The following is a 14,893-nucleotide window of genomic DNA, read 5'->3' on the forward strand; positions in this document are numbered from 1 at the left end:
TTGTCGATATAATTAGGATTATTTCGATGAACTTTTGATCTTTTCGTAAATCGTTGCTTGAACATTGAACGGTGAGCCGTAGAGAGGGGAAAACGTTGAGTTGTACTGGTGGGGATAACGGGAGGGCGCCAGAGTTCTCTCTCTTTCTCACTCACTCGCTCACTCTCTGTCTCTTTCTTACACATTCACTCTCCGTCTCTTTCTTACACACTCACTCTTTCCCCCTTGGACGGGCAGGAAGGTGATCTCGTCGTTCTCGTAGGCGTAGCGTCAAATCGATACGCACGTAGTTTGTTGTTTCCTTCGTAGCGCGAAAATGTCAGCGAGTCGATCGCTTTTTACGGACAAACGAAGAATAAGCCAAAGTATGCTGACATCGTTGTACCATCGTGTTCCGATATAAAAACTTGGAAGTTTTACTCGTAGCTGTTAACAAAGGGAGAAAAGGGCTTTTTATCTCTTTCCCTCTCTTTCTCTCTCTCTCTCTCTCTCTCTCTCTCTCTCTTTCTCTCTCTTTCCCCCTTCTCTCTCTCTCTCTCTCTTTCTTTCTCTGTTTCTCTCTCCCCTTCTCGTATTCGTATATATCATCCGTATATTATCAGCATTCTACCTACCCTTTCATAAATTAATTCCCGAAAGAGACAAGGTGTAAAAAAGAAAGAAGTGAAAGAAGGATAGTGTTAAGACAAGTGTTTAAACAAGAAAAGATTGTAGAAAACGACGACGACGACGTACAAAAAAAAAAAAGAAAAAGAAAAGAAAAGAAAAATTGTTCAAACGAAAAGAAGAAAAAAATAGAGTTTAAAAACGAAAAAGAGAAGAATGCAAGAGAATTCTTAACTCGATTAGTAGAAAAAGTTTTTGTCCTTGCACAACAGGGATGCCTTGAGGTAGGACAATGATCGGACGGAGAACGACCTTCGAAATATCAATAAGGGACTTCCTTTCGCGTAACAATGTAACATAATTTTTCGATAGATTAAAATATAATATTCGTGTTACTTGTTTTATCGAATTATCGTTTCGTATTCCTTTCCTTTTTTTCTTTCTTTTTTTTTCCCCCTTTTTTTCTGGTCTTCTTTGTTCTTTTTTCGTTACAATCGAATTCGAAGAAGATCTATAAAAGTGCGAGTGTAAATTATTACAAGACACAATGACCGATATCGTAGAATTGTAGTTAGAAATAAGGGTGGGTAAAATCATGTTCGGTCCATTAGGTGATTAAAAAAAAGAGCATTCACGTTGGAGTTAAGTTTTATTGTCGATCGATAAAAAGGAGTGTGTGTATGAAGGATCAAAGTGTGTTATACGAAGACAGTGGAATTGATCAACGATAGAGTCATACGCGCTTCTGTTTTGTGACAGAAAGAGAGAGAAAGAGAGAGAGGTAGTGTCCAAAAGGAAGAAGACAAAAGAGAAAGAGAGAAAGAGAGAGAGAGAGAGAGAGAGAGAAAGAACGAGAAAGAGAAGAAAATAGTTACGTGTCGGTGCCGGTTTCCGCGAAGACGACTTTTTATTAACCAGGTAAGAATAACTCGAATCAAAAATTAATATATTTTATTTTATTTTATTATTATCATTTTTATAGTACTTCCAATCTTATTTTTACAAATATTTATTCTTATGCAAATCTATGAATGTATATATGTGTGTGTATGTGTGCATATATATATATAAATATATGTATATATATATATTTTTCATTGTATGTCTAATCAGAAAGCAAGAGTTACAAGTGTGCGTTAATAAAGTAAAATAAATGAATGTATCGAGATATATATATATATGATGAACGATTATGGATTTAGTACGATAATACATTTATTATCTTTTTTCTTTTCTTTTTTTTTCTTTTTTTCCTTCCTTTTTTTTTCTTTCTTTTTTTTTTTACTGAAATCAATCGAGTAAAGTAGAAAAACAATTTTTTTTTTCTTTTTCTTTTTTTTCCTTTTGACAGTTAATGACAATTCGATTTAATCACATTCACATTAATAATTTATTGTATTGATTATATGTAGATCGTCGAAGAAAACTTAAATTTGTCTCTTTCATAAATGTTATTATTATTTTTAAAGAAAAACAAATAAGAAAGAAAAAGTATAGTCAATATATAACAGTAATAAAATGATCGAGAAACGTTAAGAAAAGTGATCGAGTGTGTCGTGATAAAAAGAAAGAACGTATAAAGAACATATACACAAGTGACAACTGTTTAGTATCATTGAGTCAAAGTTTATCGCGTTGTCGTAATTGCACAGGTGGAAACATGAGTTTTTATTTAAAAAGAAGATTGAGTTAGTGTTATACATGAACGCACGCGTACGTGTGTATGTCATGCGTGCGCGCGTGTGTTCTGGTCTGTGCGTGAGAGAGAGAGAGAGAGAGAGAGAGAGAGAGAGAGAGACACTCGTATAAATTTGAAATAGAACGATCTTTGTAGTAAATCGAAATTTGTACGAATATATGTATACATATATATATAATATGCATACATATAATATACAAATCTAACATAAAGAAGAAGAGATGAATGCGCTTCTATATAATGCTTATCGTTGACGAGGAACGTAGACCGGCATATTTGATAGCGTCGCTAGCAAATGAGGGGGAGCTTGGTTTAAAACAAGGAGGTTATCGGATTATTACGCGCAAAGCATCGCATATAACGTCGCGTCGCGTTTTCCAATGTCATGCGCCATTTTTCATTCTCTTTTTTAATCTTTTTATTTTTTTTCCTTGCATTCATTTCCTCTCCCCTCCCTCCCCCTTTTTTGTTCAAAATCGATCGATCATTAAAGTTCGTAATAAATTTATTGGAATATCAATTCTTTCTCCAAAATGATTCTACTCGATTCTTATTTCTTATTGTTCTATCTCTTTCTATTTTGACATTGAACAAGATAAAAGATATCATTGGCCAACGACACTTTTTTATCGCTCTTGTGACTCTTTAAATATTTGCGTCTACAATGATATCTTACAAAATCATACAAAGTTTTAGATACTATTATTGTTAATGATCGATATATGTCAAAGTAATCAAGTTTAGAAAATTTATAGAGGGCGTGCATAGTACAACTATGTATGTTTCATCATCGATTTTTATCGGACTACCGTGATAGAGAGATATGTAAATACGCGTCGATTGTAAAATATATTCTTCTATTTGTAACGGATATAATACTTTTTATGTGTACGTGGGTATGTACGTTCGTATGCGTATTGAAATTGAAGTTAAAAAAGAGAATAAAGTAGTGAAGTTGCAAAAGGAGATTAAAATCATAGAAGCTATTGAAGATTAATATTAAGAAGAAGTTAAAGTTAGAGAAGAGAGTGAAGTTAAGAAGAAATCGAAGTTAAAAAAGGAGTAGGTGAGGTTGAAGTTAAAGAAAAATATTGTAGTTGAAATGAAAGTTGATGTTGACGTTAATGTTGAAATTAAAGAAGAAATTGAGATTGAAGTTTATTCCCACTTCATTTCAGCATATTATTATCATCATCATTATCTTATCGTCGGTTATCAACGTTACCATCGTTATTTTATATTTGATTATTTTTTTATTTTATTATTTTCCTTAACATTAATTTTATTTTCAATTTCTTTTTTAGTTTTATCCTTTTCGAAAATAAAGATGCTAATTTATATAATATTATCCTAATAATATTATTTTTATTATATAAAAATATAATTTATTTTTTTAAATAAAATTAAATTAAAATATAAATTATTTTTATATAATAAAAATAATAATATTAGAATAATAATAAAAAGGAAAAAAGAAGAGAAAATATTCACTTTATACAAATTATAATACTAATAGTAAAAAGATAATAATAATTGATATTAATACATAAATGTTTTCTTCAATTTTCAACTTTTTTTTATATATGCAATTATATATAAAGTAAAAAAAATGTTTAATAGATACAAAAAAAATATATTAATATTATTTATATTAGATAAGATTAAATCATAATAGTAAGATTTTAATTTATATCTAATATCTAATGTCTAAATTAGGTATTCCCAAATTTTTGTTGTGAAACCCTCAGAAGATTTTTCAAAGATCATGAAACCCTCTATAACAGTGTTTCTTAACCTGTAGGTCGTGTTAAAATTTTAACCTTATAACAGGGGAATTTATTTTTATTCGTGTTAAAATAATTCATTTCACAATGGGGTTCTCTTTCTTCACAAAGGCAATTTTATTATATTGAGTCTAAAGTATGAAAAGGGAAGAGAAAAATTTTGTTCATGAAAAATATTTTAATAAAATATATTAAAGCAAGAAATTTTCTTTTCAAATATAAAAAAATTAATAAAACGAAGTTATATGAAATTATTTTCCTGTGTGGTATTCTTTGAAACATTGAGGGTTGCACAAAATAACGTTATAATGGAAACACCAGAATATCGATTCTTTCCTAAAATTTTTCGAATAACACCGAATGAATCTTTTGATTATGTTTGCTTTTGAATTGTTGTTGGAAATATAATCGGCAAAATATCTTTTTACTAAGAAGCTTTGAGATAGGTACAAAATGAAATAGAATAATAAAAAATGAAATAGAACGTAATGCTGAATAAAGATTAATTTTTAAAATACCATAACGAAAAATGTCAGCATGCCCATTGAAGTTGTATTTCTGATTAAGAGATTAATGAGCCGTGAAATGGTTACAGTTGCTTTACGTCAAAGCGAAAAAAAAGTGATTAGGTAATTTATGAAAGATTTCCACAAAATTCCTGTAGAAATTGTAATAACAGCCGAATTTTTAAAATAACATATAGCGACTCTAGTCTGCTAGGTTCTTAAAAATTGTATATTATAAAAATTAGGGTAGTGGATATCATTGCAACCAAATGTATTAAGCCGCACGACAACAAAGTTGCGAAACGTTTCTCTATGATGTAGATGTCTGTCAAATCATGCATACCGTTCCCAACGCGAATAATATTAAATTTGACTGTTAAAATAATTTGATCTCCGGAATCCAATCAATTTTTTTTTATAGAACTCCAGGTTTCCGTGGAACATGTTTTGAGAATTCTCAAATCCAAACAAAAATAACCATCTTAAAATGATAATTCTTCTAAAAATACAATTTTGAAAAAACCTTTTCTAGAATAAATTAATCGTTTTCCTTTCTTTTTTTTTCTTTTTTTTTATCTATTACTTTTTTTCTTTTTTCTGTCCTCTACTCAGTACACTTCTATATATATTTACTCATATGTATATATGTATACATTACTCTTTATCGATCGCAGTATACAAGTATTACTATTGCCAGTAACAAGCAAACAGACCAGATAGTCTTTACGCTTGAAACTTTTCCGACGATGGAAACTTAAATGTATGAGTAACGAACTGGAATTCGACTTCCGTATATAGGGGATTAGATAGCCTCGTACACTATGCGTCGTACCACCTATTTTTATCATCTCTACTTGATCTCTGCATATTCTCTCTCTCCCTCTCCTTCTCTCTCTCTCTCTCTCTCTCTCTCTCTCTCTCTCTCTCTCTCAAATAGTTTGATTCTGCCGATCTTAAAATTCAACGACAGTACTATGTCTAGAATTTTTCCACCTGTTTTATCTCTTTATTTCTATCCTGTAATATGGAATCGATAATACGTATACATTATTATTTTGCAATGTTCAAAAATATTTTTAAAATACATTTTTTTAATATCAAATTTGTGAATGTACATACACTCACACACACACACATGCCTATGTATACATATTTGATACTATCTCAATGATATCTATAGTGCATCCATCGATAAATAAGATATGCGAACAAACTATCATTCCTTTTTTTTTCCCCCCTTGAATTATCTATTTCTATTGCACTCACTTCGGCCATGTCAAACAACCTTGTACTTCCATTTATACGGACTTGACGAGTTTCTTCGTTACTGAAAAGGCATTCACTGAGGAGAGAGAGACGTGCACGTTTGCCGGGTCATTACTAGCTTTAAGAAAAGAGGGTAAGACTCCTGCACGACATTCAAAAATAGCTTCTTCGTCGCGTTCTGGTATTCTTCGTTATAAATTAATGTCGTCAATTTACACACACACACACACATATATATATATATATATATATATTGCATATATTGTTTAACCTGCTAATTATGGATATATTTCTCATGAAGAAATGATAATATTTTTTATGTTATAACAAATATACTCGTAATGCAAAAAAATAGGTAATCACGATTTGATATTTAAATAGCTATTAAATGGTATAAAATAGAATAGTTTAGCATGACGAGTATACTCATTGTTATTACTTTTTCAATGTAAAAAATGTTAGTTATTATCGACTATATCTCGCGATTATAATACACAGCGATGTATATAATTAGCACCTTGAGCATGCGCCATTTGTTAATTTCTTTTCTCTATTCCTTTTATGCCATAGGTCAATTCAATTATATATATCGCCCGTGTAACCTTTATTCGTCTCGGAAGAGAGGATCTAAATTGTATATATACATAACATATATCCGATAAAAATATCGATAAAGCGCCCAGCTACGTTTTACGTCAATTTGGTCTTCCCTTTTTTGATTTACACAAATTCTTATTGACCCGAATAAACAGAGTGAGAGAGAGAGAGAGAGAGAGAGAGAGAGAGAGAGAGAGAGAGAGAGAGAGAGAGAGAGAGAGACGAGTTTTACTTGTTTGACACAAAGAGTATGTCAAGTACGTCAAGTTTTTACAGTAATTTAAAAATTACAATAGAACTTTACCATAGGAGGTGAAATTTGTAAAGCTTTCATATAGCAAATTTTGTCTATAGGTTTTGTCTATAAGTTTTATCCTATTCCAATAATAATTCAGACATTTTATATTCATATTTAAAAAATTTTTTTTTATGTATATATATAAAATCACCACTTTCATCATTAATCGATTGGTATTAGAATAATAAAACACCTTTGAAAAATAACACTGTGCGATAAGAATCTAATATGATTAAACAAATAAAGAATATAGATTTTAAAGCTAGACATCGACAGACATCTGTCCCCTTCTCCTCCTCTGTCCTTTCGTCATCCTGCTTGCCTGCTTATTTGCTTGCTTGTTCGCTTACTCGGCATTGACGCAAGGTTGACACGTGTCTTTCGTGCACGTAGTTATGTATAACATATATGCCATTACGAGAGAAACGCGTCACGCTTTCGCGTGCGCAAGGAACGTAAATACGCGCGACATTTACGTGCAAGGGATATTATCGAGAGAGAGAGAAAAGATTCGCATACGTAAGCTAATGCTAATCGATGTGGAGAAGCACACGATAGGGTTGACTGCCGTATTAAATACGTAACATGCATTAAGTCGTAATATACGTAAGCATGGTATCGATATAGGAAGATATGAGTGACGTAACATCGAATTAATTTAATACTTTCACCAATTTTATCTATTGATTACTTACTGTGATTCGCGTATATTATCATATCAATTTTACGAATTTATATTTTGATGCCATTTTTCTTAGACTCGATTTTTTTTTACGTCATTAATTTCGCTAACAGACTTTTTCGTATTATCATAATCGAATAAAAAAAGAATCAAAAGAAAGAGAGAGAAAGAATAGATAATATTGTATCTTCTTTCTTTTTCTTTTTTTTTTTAAATGGAAATGAAGGCAATATGGTTGGATGATACACTTTTCAGATGAGTTGTGGCAGTAATGCCCCCATCGGAGGAGGAAAGCCAGTGGCTCGTTGGCAGCGGGGGTGGTGTAACGTCCTCCAGTGGTGGTGCGACGATAACCGGAACTGGAGATCGTTCCTTGAATATTAGGGGTGGCCTTTACACCGAAGAAATGACAACACAAACAGCTAATTCGGCCAATGCCACTGCTAACGCCCCCTCGGCCGATTCTGCCGAGCATGATTTGATCGACTCAACGGCAGATGCTACGCTCCTCGCACAATTTCATGAGGATGCAATAAAGCAGGTAAAAGAAGAATATTTTTTAATTCTTTTGTCTTTTCTATTATTTATATCTTCAGTTTTTCCTCGACTTTTTTGTTTATCTTATTCAAAAATACCAATAGAGCATTGTTGATTGGCTGTCAACCAATAACGAATCAACAAACTCTATCCCTCTTCTTTCATTGGCTTTTTAAGAGCAGGACAAAGAGTTACGAATGAATACGAACAGAAACGAATAAATACGAACAGTGCAGCGGGATGCTGCATGTTTTCTTTTTATTTTTTTTTCTTGTCGGGTGAACGAACTAAAATGAACACAATCAAATCGAAATAATGGACTAACAAAACTGATGTCTAAGACCGAACGGCATCGTCTTTTGCCGATTCGTTTTAGTTTATTCGTAAAAATAATATATAGAATTTTCATTTTGTTAGACGTCAAATTTGTGATTACGATATGGACGAAGTTTTAGATGAATCAATCGTTAAAACAAGATATACATCACGAAGGATCGATGGTTATTTACAAGATATCCCAGTAAATATCTTTACGTGAATTACAAGGATATCATATAATTATATATAATCTTGGTAGAATAATTATATATAATAAATACGAAGAGAAATTTGTTGATATCGTGTTTACTTATTCTATCATTATGTAATTGATTTAAAATATGTTTGAAAAGAATTCCATAGTTCCTTTCAGAAGTGAATGTTTTTTTTATTAATATTAAAAGTGAATGTTGCTTAAGTTCTTTCTTTCTTTTCTTTTTTTTTTTTTTCTAAAATATTATCATTTCATTTTAGGCTGGCGTTGGTTACTTCCAATTATTAGCAACATTGTGTACAGGTCTAAGTTTAGCTGCTGATACTGTTGAATTTTTTGTTGTCCCATATATATTACCAAGTGCTGAAGTTGAACTATGCATTGAAGATAATGAAAAAGGATGGCTTGGTTAGTAAAATTTATATTCCATATTGTTTTATTGTTAATATCAATAATTTAATTAAAATATTTATATATCGTAGCCAATATTACTCTCATGGGTCTTGCACTGGGAGGATTATTTTGGGGAGGTCTTGGAGACAGAATCGGAAGGCATAGATCATTATTATCAGCCATGTCGGTACATGCTTTATTTAGTGGTGTAGCTACATTTATGCCAACATATGGTACTTTTATGACAGCAAGATTCTGTTCAGCAATTGGGTGAGCACAAATATATTTTTGGTATTATATTTTCATTTAATTTTTATAATAGATTTTTTGATATATTTTGTTTATACTGAAAAATACATTTAAATTTTATTATAGAGTGGGAGGATCTGTTCCTTTAGCATTTGCATATCTCGCAGAGTGTTGCCCAAGATTGAGCAGAGGTCGATGGACCGGCATACTTGTAGCAACAGGAGCATTAGGTGGCGTGTATGCGGCTCTCTTAGCATGGACAATTGTACCAACAACTGGAGAGATGGTTGTTCTGGAAAACAAGGAACACTTTAGTGCCTGGCATCGTTTTCTATTATTATGTTGTTTACCTGCTTTATGTTCTACTATTGGACTCATCTTCCTACCAGAAAGTCCAAGATATCTTGTTGAGGCAGGAAGAGATGTTGAAGCTATGATGGTTTATCAGGTAGTCATAAAATTATTATAGTATTTATTTTTTGGCTTTTTATATATACTTCAGTCCTATATTTTTAATATAGAGAATATATAAAAAGAATAATGCACGAAAAGGGGCTGCAGGTGCACAGTACCAACTCTCTGAATTAGAACTTCCAACTAAACGGCCACGTGGTTTGGCACCTCCATCACCTAGTACTCATACTAGCGTTTTGGCAGATATAATGTACTCAGTTGAAATGGTAAATAAATTTGCATGGTCATTAATTAATTTTAAGTATATAAATAAACTACAATGATTTTTATATCTTTAATAAAAAATATGATATTTTTTACATCTTTAGTTTTGGAGTTCCTTTCTGGAATTATTTGCAGCACCACATTTACGTGTAACTTTAGTGCTTTTACTTATTTGGTCAACTGCATCATTTGGGTAAGATTTTGTTCTTTTAATCCATATTTTTCTGGACATTTTTAATTAGTATCATTTTTGTTTAAGTTTATATGGTCTTATGGTATGGTGTCCAGAATATCTTAAACTTATAAGAGCTACAGAGTATGAAGCTCATACTGTACAATTTGTTGGGAAAGATTATAATAATGAAATATTTAGTGGTTCTATGGAAAATTGCCAATATAAAGATTCAACATTTTCATACTGCAAGTAAGTCGGTGTTTCAAAATGTATGGTGAATTAGATATTTAAATGTCTTATATTATATATAAAAATTTCTTTATATTTTAGGTTTACAAAAATAGTACTTAGTCATGTTGACTTTGACAATTGTACTTTCCAGTTTGTAGAATTTAGCAGTATAAAATCTAGTAAAACTCATTTTACAGACAGTATTATTGTGCATTCAAAGTATGTTTACTATATAAAAATGTTAGATGGTATATCATAAAATTTAAATATTTTAATATGTATATGTGTTTTTCAAAGATTTGTAGATACAGATCTGTCATCCCAAGCTTTCACAAGATGTGAATTACGTAACAATACAAAGCTGAGTCTTAGTGGTCCATGTCCAACTCTTGATCTTGATTATAATATTTATATTGAAGAAGCATTACATGGTCATCTGGTTGCGCAATTGGCTTTTATACCTGCAGCTACATTAGCAGGACTTGCACTTACAGTTTTACAACGACCAAAAATGATAGGTTTGTTTTATATTTAATTTATACTATTTTAGAGAATGTGATATACTTTAAAAATATTAATGATTTATTTTTCCTATGTACATAGGGATTTCTTTATTTTTCTCTTCTGTTGCGGCACTCTGCCTAATACTAGTTGGTACAAATAGTTCTGCAGTTTTAGGATTTGAAGGGGGATTTATAGCAGTTTTTACAATTGCCTGGACATCACTTATTTTGGTTACAATTGAGAGCTTTCCTACACATTTAAGGTAATTTTTTTTTCTTTTTTTCATAATTAACTTGATGAAAAGTAATTAAAATGGATGTGAAATTATTTATTTAAATCAATGAAACAAAATACTTGTAAATTTAGGGAATGATAATATTCTGATATATAATTAAACATATTATAAAAATTTATTAATTATTTATACAGATGCACTGGCTTTGGCTTTATTGCAGCCGTCATAAGAATATCGGGTCTCATAGGGACTATAACTTATCAAACATTAATTGGTGCACCTTTAGTTGCACCAGCATTGCTTACTGCTTCGACATTGCTCATAGCTAGTATTACAACTTTGGATTTGCCTCACACTCATTCGGTATTTTTATAAATACCACACAGTTAAATATAACATGAAAGATAGAATGGTAAATAGAAGTAGAATATATAAACAGGAGTTATAAGTGCAACGCATTGGTACTTGTGATTATTAGTATCAACATTTGGTATTAATGTAAAAACAATTTTTAACATGTACTATGATGATATAATAATTATTTTATTGAAATTTAAAGATATAGTAATGAAAACATGGAGAAAATAATTTGAGCATAGTGTGGAACATTGAAAAGCACTTTGTGAAAAATTGGTTTTTACAAAGTCCATTATATGGCAAGAAATAGATATTTCTTTCTTTGTAATCCAGATTTTGTACAAAGTGACATATCTTAAAGCTATAACGAAGTGTGTGTATGTTGTATATGCAAATGTTTGAAGAACTAAAGCGCACAGAGAATTAATGGAAATTTTTGAACGGTAGTGAAAAAACTTTCTGTGGAGTAAAGTGTGTGTGTACCGTATGTATGTGCATTGAAGAGGTCAATGAAACTTTCTATATTGGAAAGTGTAAAGAAGAGAGAAGTTTAAATACAGAGAAGTTATAAATCCAAGTGACGTAAGGAAATTATCATAAAGAGTTGGAAGTTAATAACAGTCCTTAAGAAAATACTAAGGTAAAGTTTCAATAGCTCAATGATGTATAAAATTATGCTATTTACAGGCATATATTGACAGAAGTGTTCTATTAAGGGATTCTTTGCGAAATGTGTCAATTCTAATGAATACAATTAATTGAGCATTAAAACATAACACTTCACCGAGCTAGAAGAGAAAAAAAGAGAAATAATGAATCACTAAATACTGAATATTACGATATATTACGAAATATATTTGAATGCAAAGAAGAAGCATGAGGAATGTTTAATTTCACTAGTCAAACAAACAAAATTGTACAATATTGGAAATTCTGCAGTGTTTTATTCTGCAGCGAAGCATATAAATGAAAAGACAAATTCTAACATTTGCATGAGATTTTTTTCATATTTGTCATATGAAACATGGATAGATATAATGACTTTTTTTTCTTTTTTCTTTTTTTTTATTTTTTTTTTTATTTTTTTTTTTTTTTTGGAAAACTGTTATTTCTAGTATGCCAAAAGAGTTGTATGATGGAAGGTTATTATTGAACAGAAATCTACATACAGCAAAGTTCTCCATGAAAAATATAAAGTGTATATCCAGTACTTCCGCTTCATACCGATTACTAGTTCATAGTAGCTATGTAAGCAAAAGATTAGTAAAAAGTAATCAAGAGGCATTATCAATATAATACAAACGCTGCCGCATAAATCTTAAATTTTTAGCTAAAGATTTCAGTCATCAGCATTGTTAGTATAAATTCAAGAGATTATTGCCTCTAGTCAATTTAATCTTTATTAAAAGCAATGATGTGTTAAATAATGAAATGTCTCTAATTGTCCAATATAGATGCACATGTAATAGAATGTTTTTTTTTTTTCGGGATATATATATATAAATTATATATCAACAAATACTCTATAATAGAGTCATGATAATTACTTTTATAGTTATTTGTATTTTGCAATCTCTATAATCATTTGGTATGAAATATAACAAAGACATACGAAAAAAATAAGGTTCCTTGGAAACAGTACACATTATTTCTAGGCTATAAGAATATCAGCCTGTCAAGAACAAAATAATAATACTCTATTAGGTGTGAGGACTTAAAATATTTCATCGAGTACTCGGAGAAATTTATTGAGACAAAGAAAACTAGACATTTACGTCCCATCATGGTTAGTGAATTTTTTCATATCAAATTGTTGTCTTGTAATTTATGCGAGATTATTATACTAGACCTGGTTTTTCAAATGGTATTGTCATGATATGGAAATAAATATTTAATAGGATAAATATTTAAACATTCCATTTTACTTTTGGAATATTATTTTCAAAATCATATTCTTTTAGTCATGAAATTCATTTCTATTTACATATATTATCATTCTGAACCTGGTCGTGAAGCTTGTGCTGTGTATATGAATATAATTAAAACATTTAATATTAGCACAAGTATAGAATATAAAAATAAAATATAGAATTCCTTTTAATTGGCACGTGCAGTTTCACACAATTAAATCGATGCTATATCATTGAAATTTATCATTGCCTATAGAATAATATACTTTTATTAACATATCATACTTATGTGCTAGCACTATAGATGAATAGATTTTCAATTAGGCTGCAAATCAGAATACATAGAAATACATATCAGTAATCGCATGGGATAAATTTTGAAATTTATAACGATCTTCAAATTTACTGGTATGATATTTCTTAAATTTACATTTTAGATATTTTTTTTAGTAAGATGGATTAGTTAGTAATACATATATATTCTTTTTTTACACAGTTAGATTATCAACCGGTCGATATGTTGTATCAGTTAATATTTATTAAATATTTTAATTTGTTAAAAAGATTAAATAATTTGTTAATATAACAGCAATTAAATAAGAGGAAGAGCCATAAATTGTACAAATCATAGCAATAACATATTATTTACATTGCTATGTGCAATAATAGGTTTATGTTGAAAATATTCATACTCTGTTATTCTAATCATAATAACTCATATAAATGCATTTATGTCGATAATTGTCATATACCTATTTAAAATAGACTGAAAAATCAGGATCAGTTGATAATCACTGTGCGTTGCGAAGAGACTGTACTTTCAAGTTTATAATAGTTAATAAATATAAATTAAGACTTTGCGTACATATCTAAATAATAATAGCAATGTAAGTAGACCAAAAATGCTGGTTTTAAAAATTTGATCTTGCTTGCATTATCTGTTGAATAATATTTAGAAGCATTTTAAGATATTCATTTATTGCATAAGGTTTATCATATTTAATTGCAATACATTAATCGAATGATAGAATTCATAACATTTGTTCTATTGCAAAGAGATTAGTAGATTATTGACAAAAAAATTTTCCAATGTTAATGAAAAATTTTGTAAATAACAACGCAATCAAATTTTTAAATTCGATCAATTAAAGATGCATTGTAATAGCAGATGCAAGTATATTCGGCGGATCATCCAATCAGTATTTAATCAAATTAAGATTATTTGTTTAATAATTATTGATTATCTATTATGTTAAAAATACATTATTAATTAATTTTATATGGTTTTAATGAAAATGATAATATGCGTTGTTAATTAACATTTTATACACGTTGCTTCTACGAAAGTGTAAATTTCGATATTGTAATCTTTTGGTCATATTTATAACGAGCTCTCAAATTATACTCATGTATTTCTTTTAACAATTAAACTATCGTCGATTAAATTTTCAAATAATTATATTCTTGCGAAAAATGTAGAATTTACATACCTATATAAACGTAAATAGTCAGCTTATATTTCTACAACCAAGTAATTTCTCTCAATTGAAAAAAAAAATGTAGTCAATAAGATTAATCTTTTTGCAGAAATCAGCGTAAATTATTATAAAAAATTGAATGTAATGGAGTTAAAAAGAAATGAAACTGATCGTCT

General features: G+C 29.8%; 1 protein-coding gene across 3 annotated transcripts; it reads left to right on the top strand.

The window, feature by feature from the left end:
• Positions 1–145: 145 nt before the first annotated feature.
• On the top strand, positions 146–14,893 carry LOC124422274 (synaptic vesicle glycoprotein 2C-like). 3 transcript variants are annotated; one of them, XR_006941819.1, is made up of 13 exons: positions 146–1,524; positions 7,694–7,979; positions 8,768–8,915; positions 8,990–9,170; positions 9,276–9,597; positions 9,671–9,829; positions 9,932–10,020; positions 10,087–10,251; positions 10,333–10,452; positions 10,531–10,751; positions 10,837–10,999; positions 11,167–11,911; positions 12,017–14,893. XR_006941819.1 is itself a non-coding variant. In XM_046958513.1 (13 exons), the coding sequence occupies exons 3-13, from the start codon at positions 7,710–7,712 to the stop codon at positions 11,345–11,347; spliced, it is 2,019 nt and encodes a 672-aa protein (XP_046814469.1). In that variant the 5' UTR covers positions 146–890; positions 1,218–1,524; positions 7,694–7,709; the 3' UTR covers positions 11,348–14,893. The 3 variants fall into 3 exon arrangements, 2 of the variants coding, with proteins under 2 accessions (XP_046814469.1, XP_046814470.1); XM_046958513.1 differs by having other exon boundaries at positions 146–890; positions 1,218–1,524; positions 11,167–14,893; XM_046958514.1 differs by lacking the exon at positions 146–1,524 and adding an exon at positions 2,064–3,371 and having other exon boundaries at positions 11,167–14,893.

The sequence above is a fragment of the Vespa crabro genome, chromosome 2 (assembly GCF_910589235.1).
Source record: "Vespa crabro chromosome 2, iyVesCrab1.2, whole genome shotgun sequence".
Classification (NCBI taxonomy): Eukaryota; Metazoa; Arthropoda; class Insecta; order Hymenoptera; family Vespidae; genus Vespa; species Vespa crabro.

What these genes read in the sequence shown, in the direction of transcription:
- LOC124422274 (XM_046958513.1), top strand. Translation starts at nt 7,710, where the DNA reads ATGCCCCCATCGGAGGAGGAAAGCCAGTGGCTCGTTGGCAGCGGGGGT. An exon ending in TAATGAAAAAGGATGGCTTG is followed by an intron (nt 8,916 to 8,989) that starts GTTAGTAAAATT and finishes TATATATCGTAG; the next exon opens with CCAATATTACTCTCATGGGT. An exon ending in TGGTCAACTGCATCATTTGG is followed by an intron (nt 10,021 to 10,086) that starts GTAAGATTTTGT and finishes TTTTTGTTTAAG; the next exon opens with TTTATATGGTCTTATGGTAT.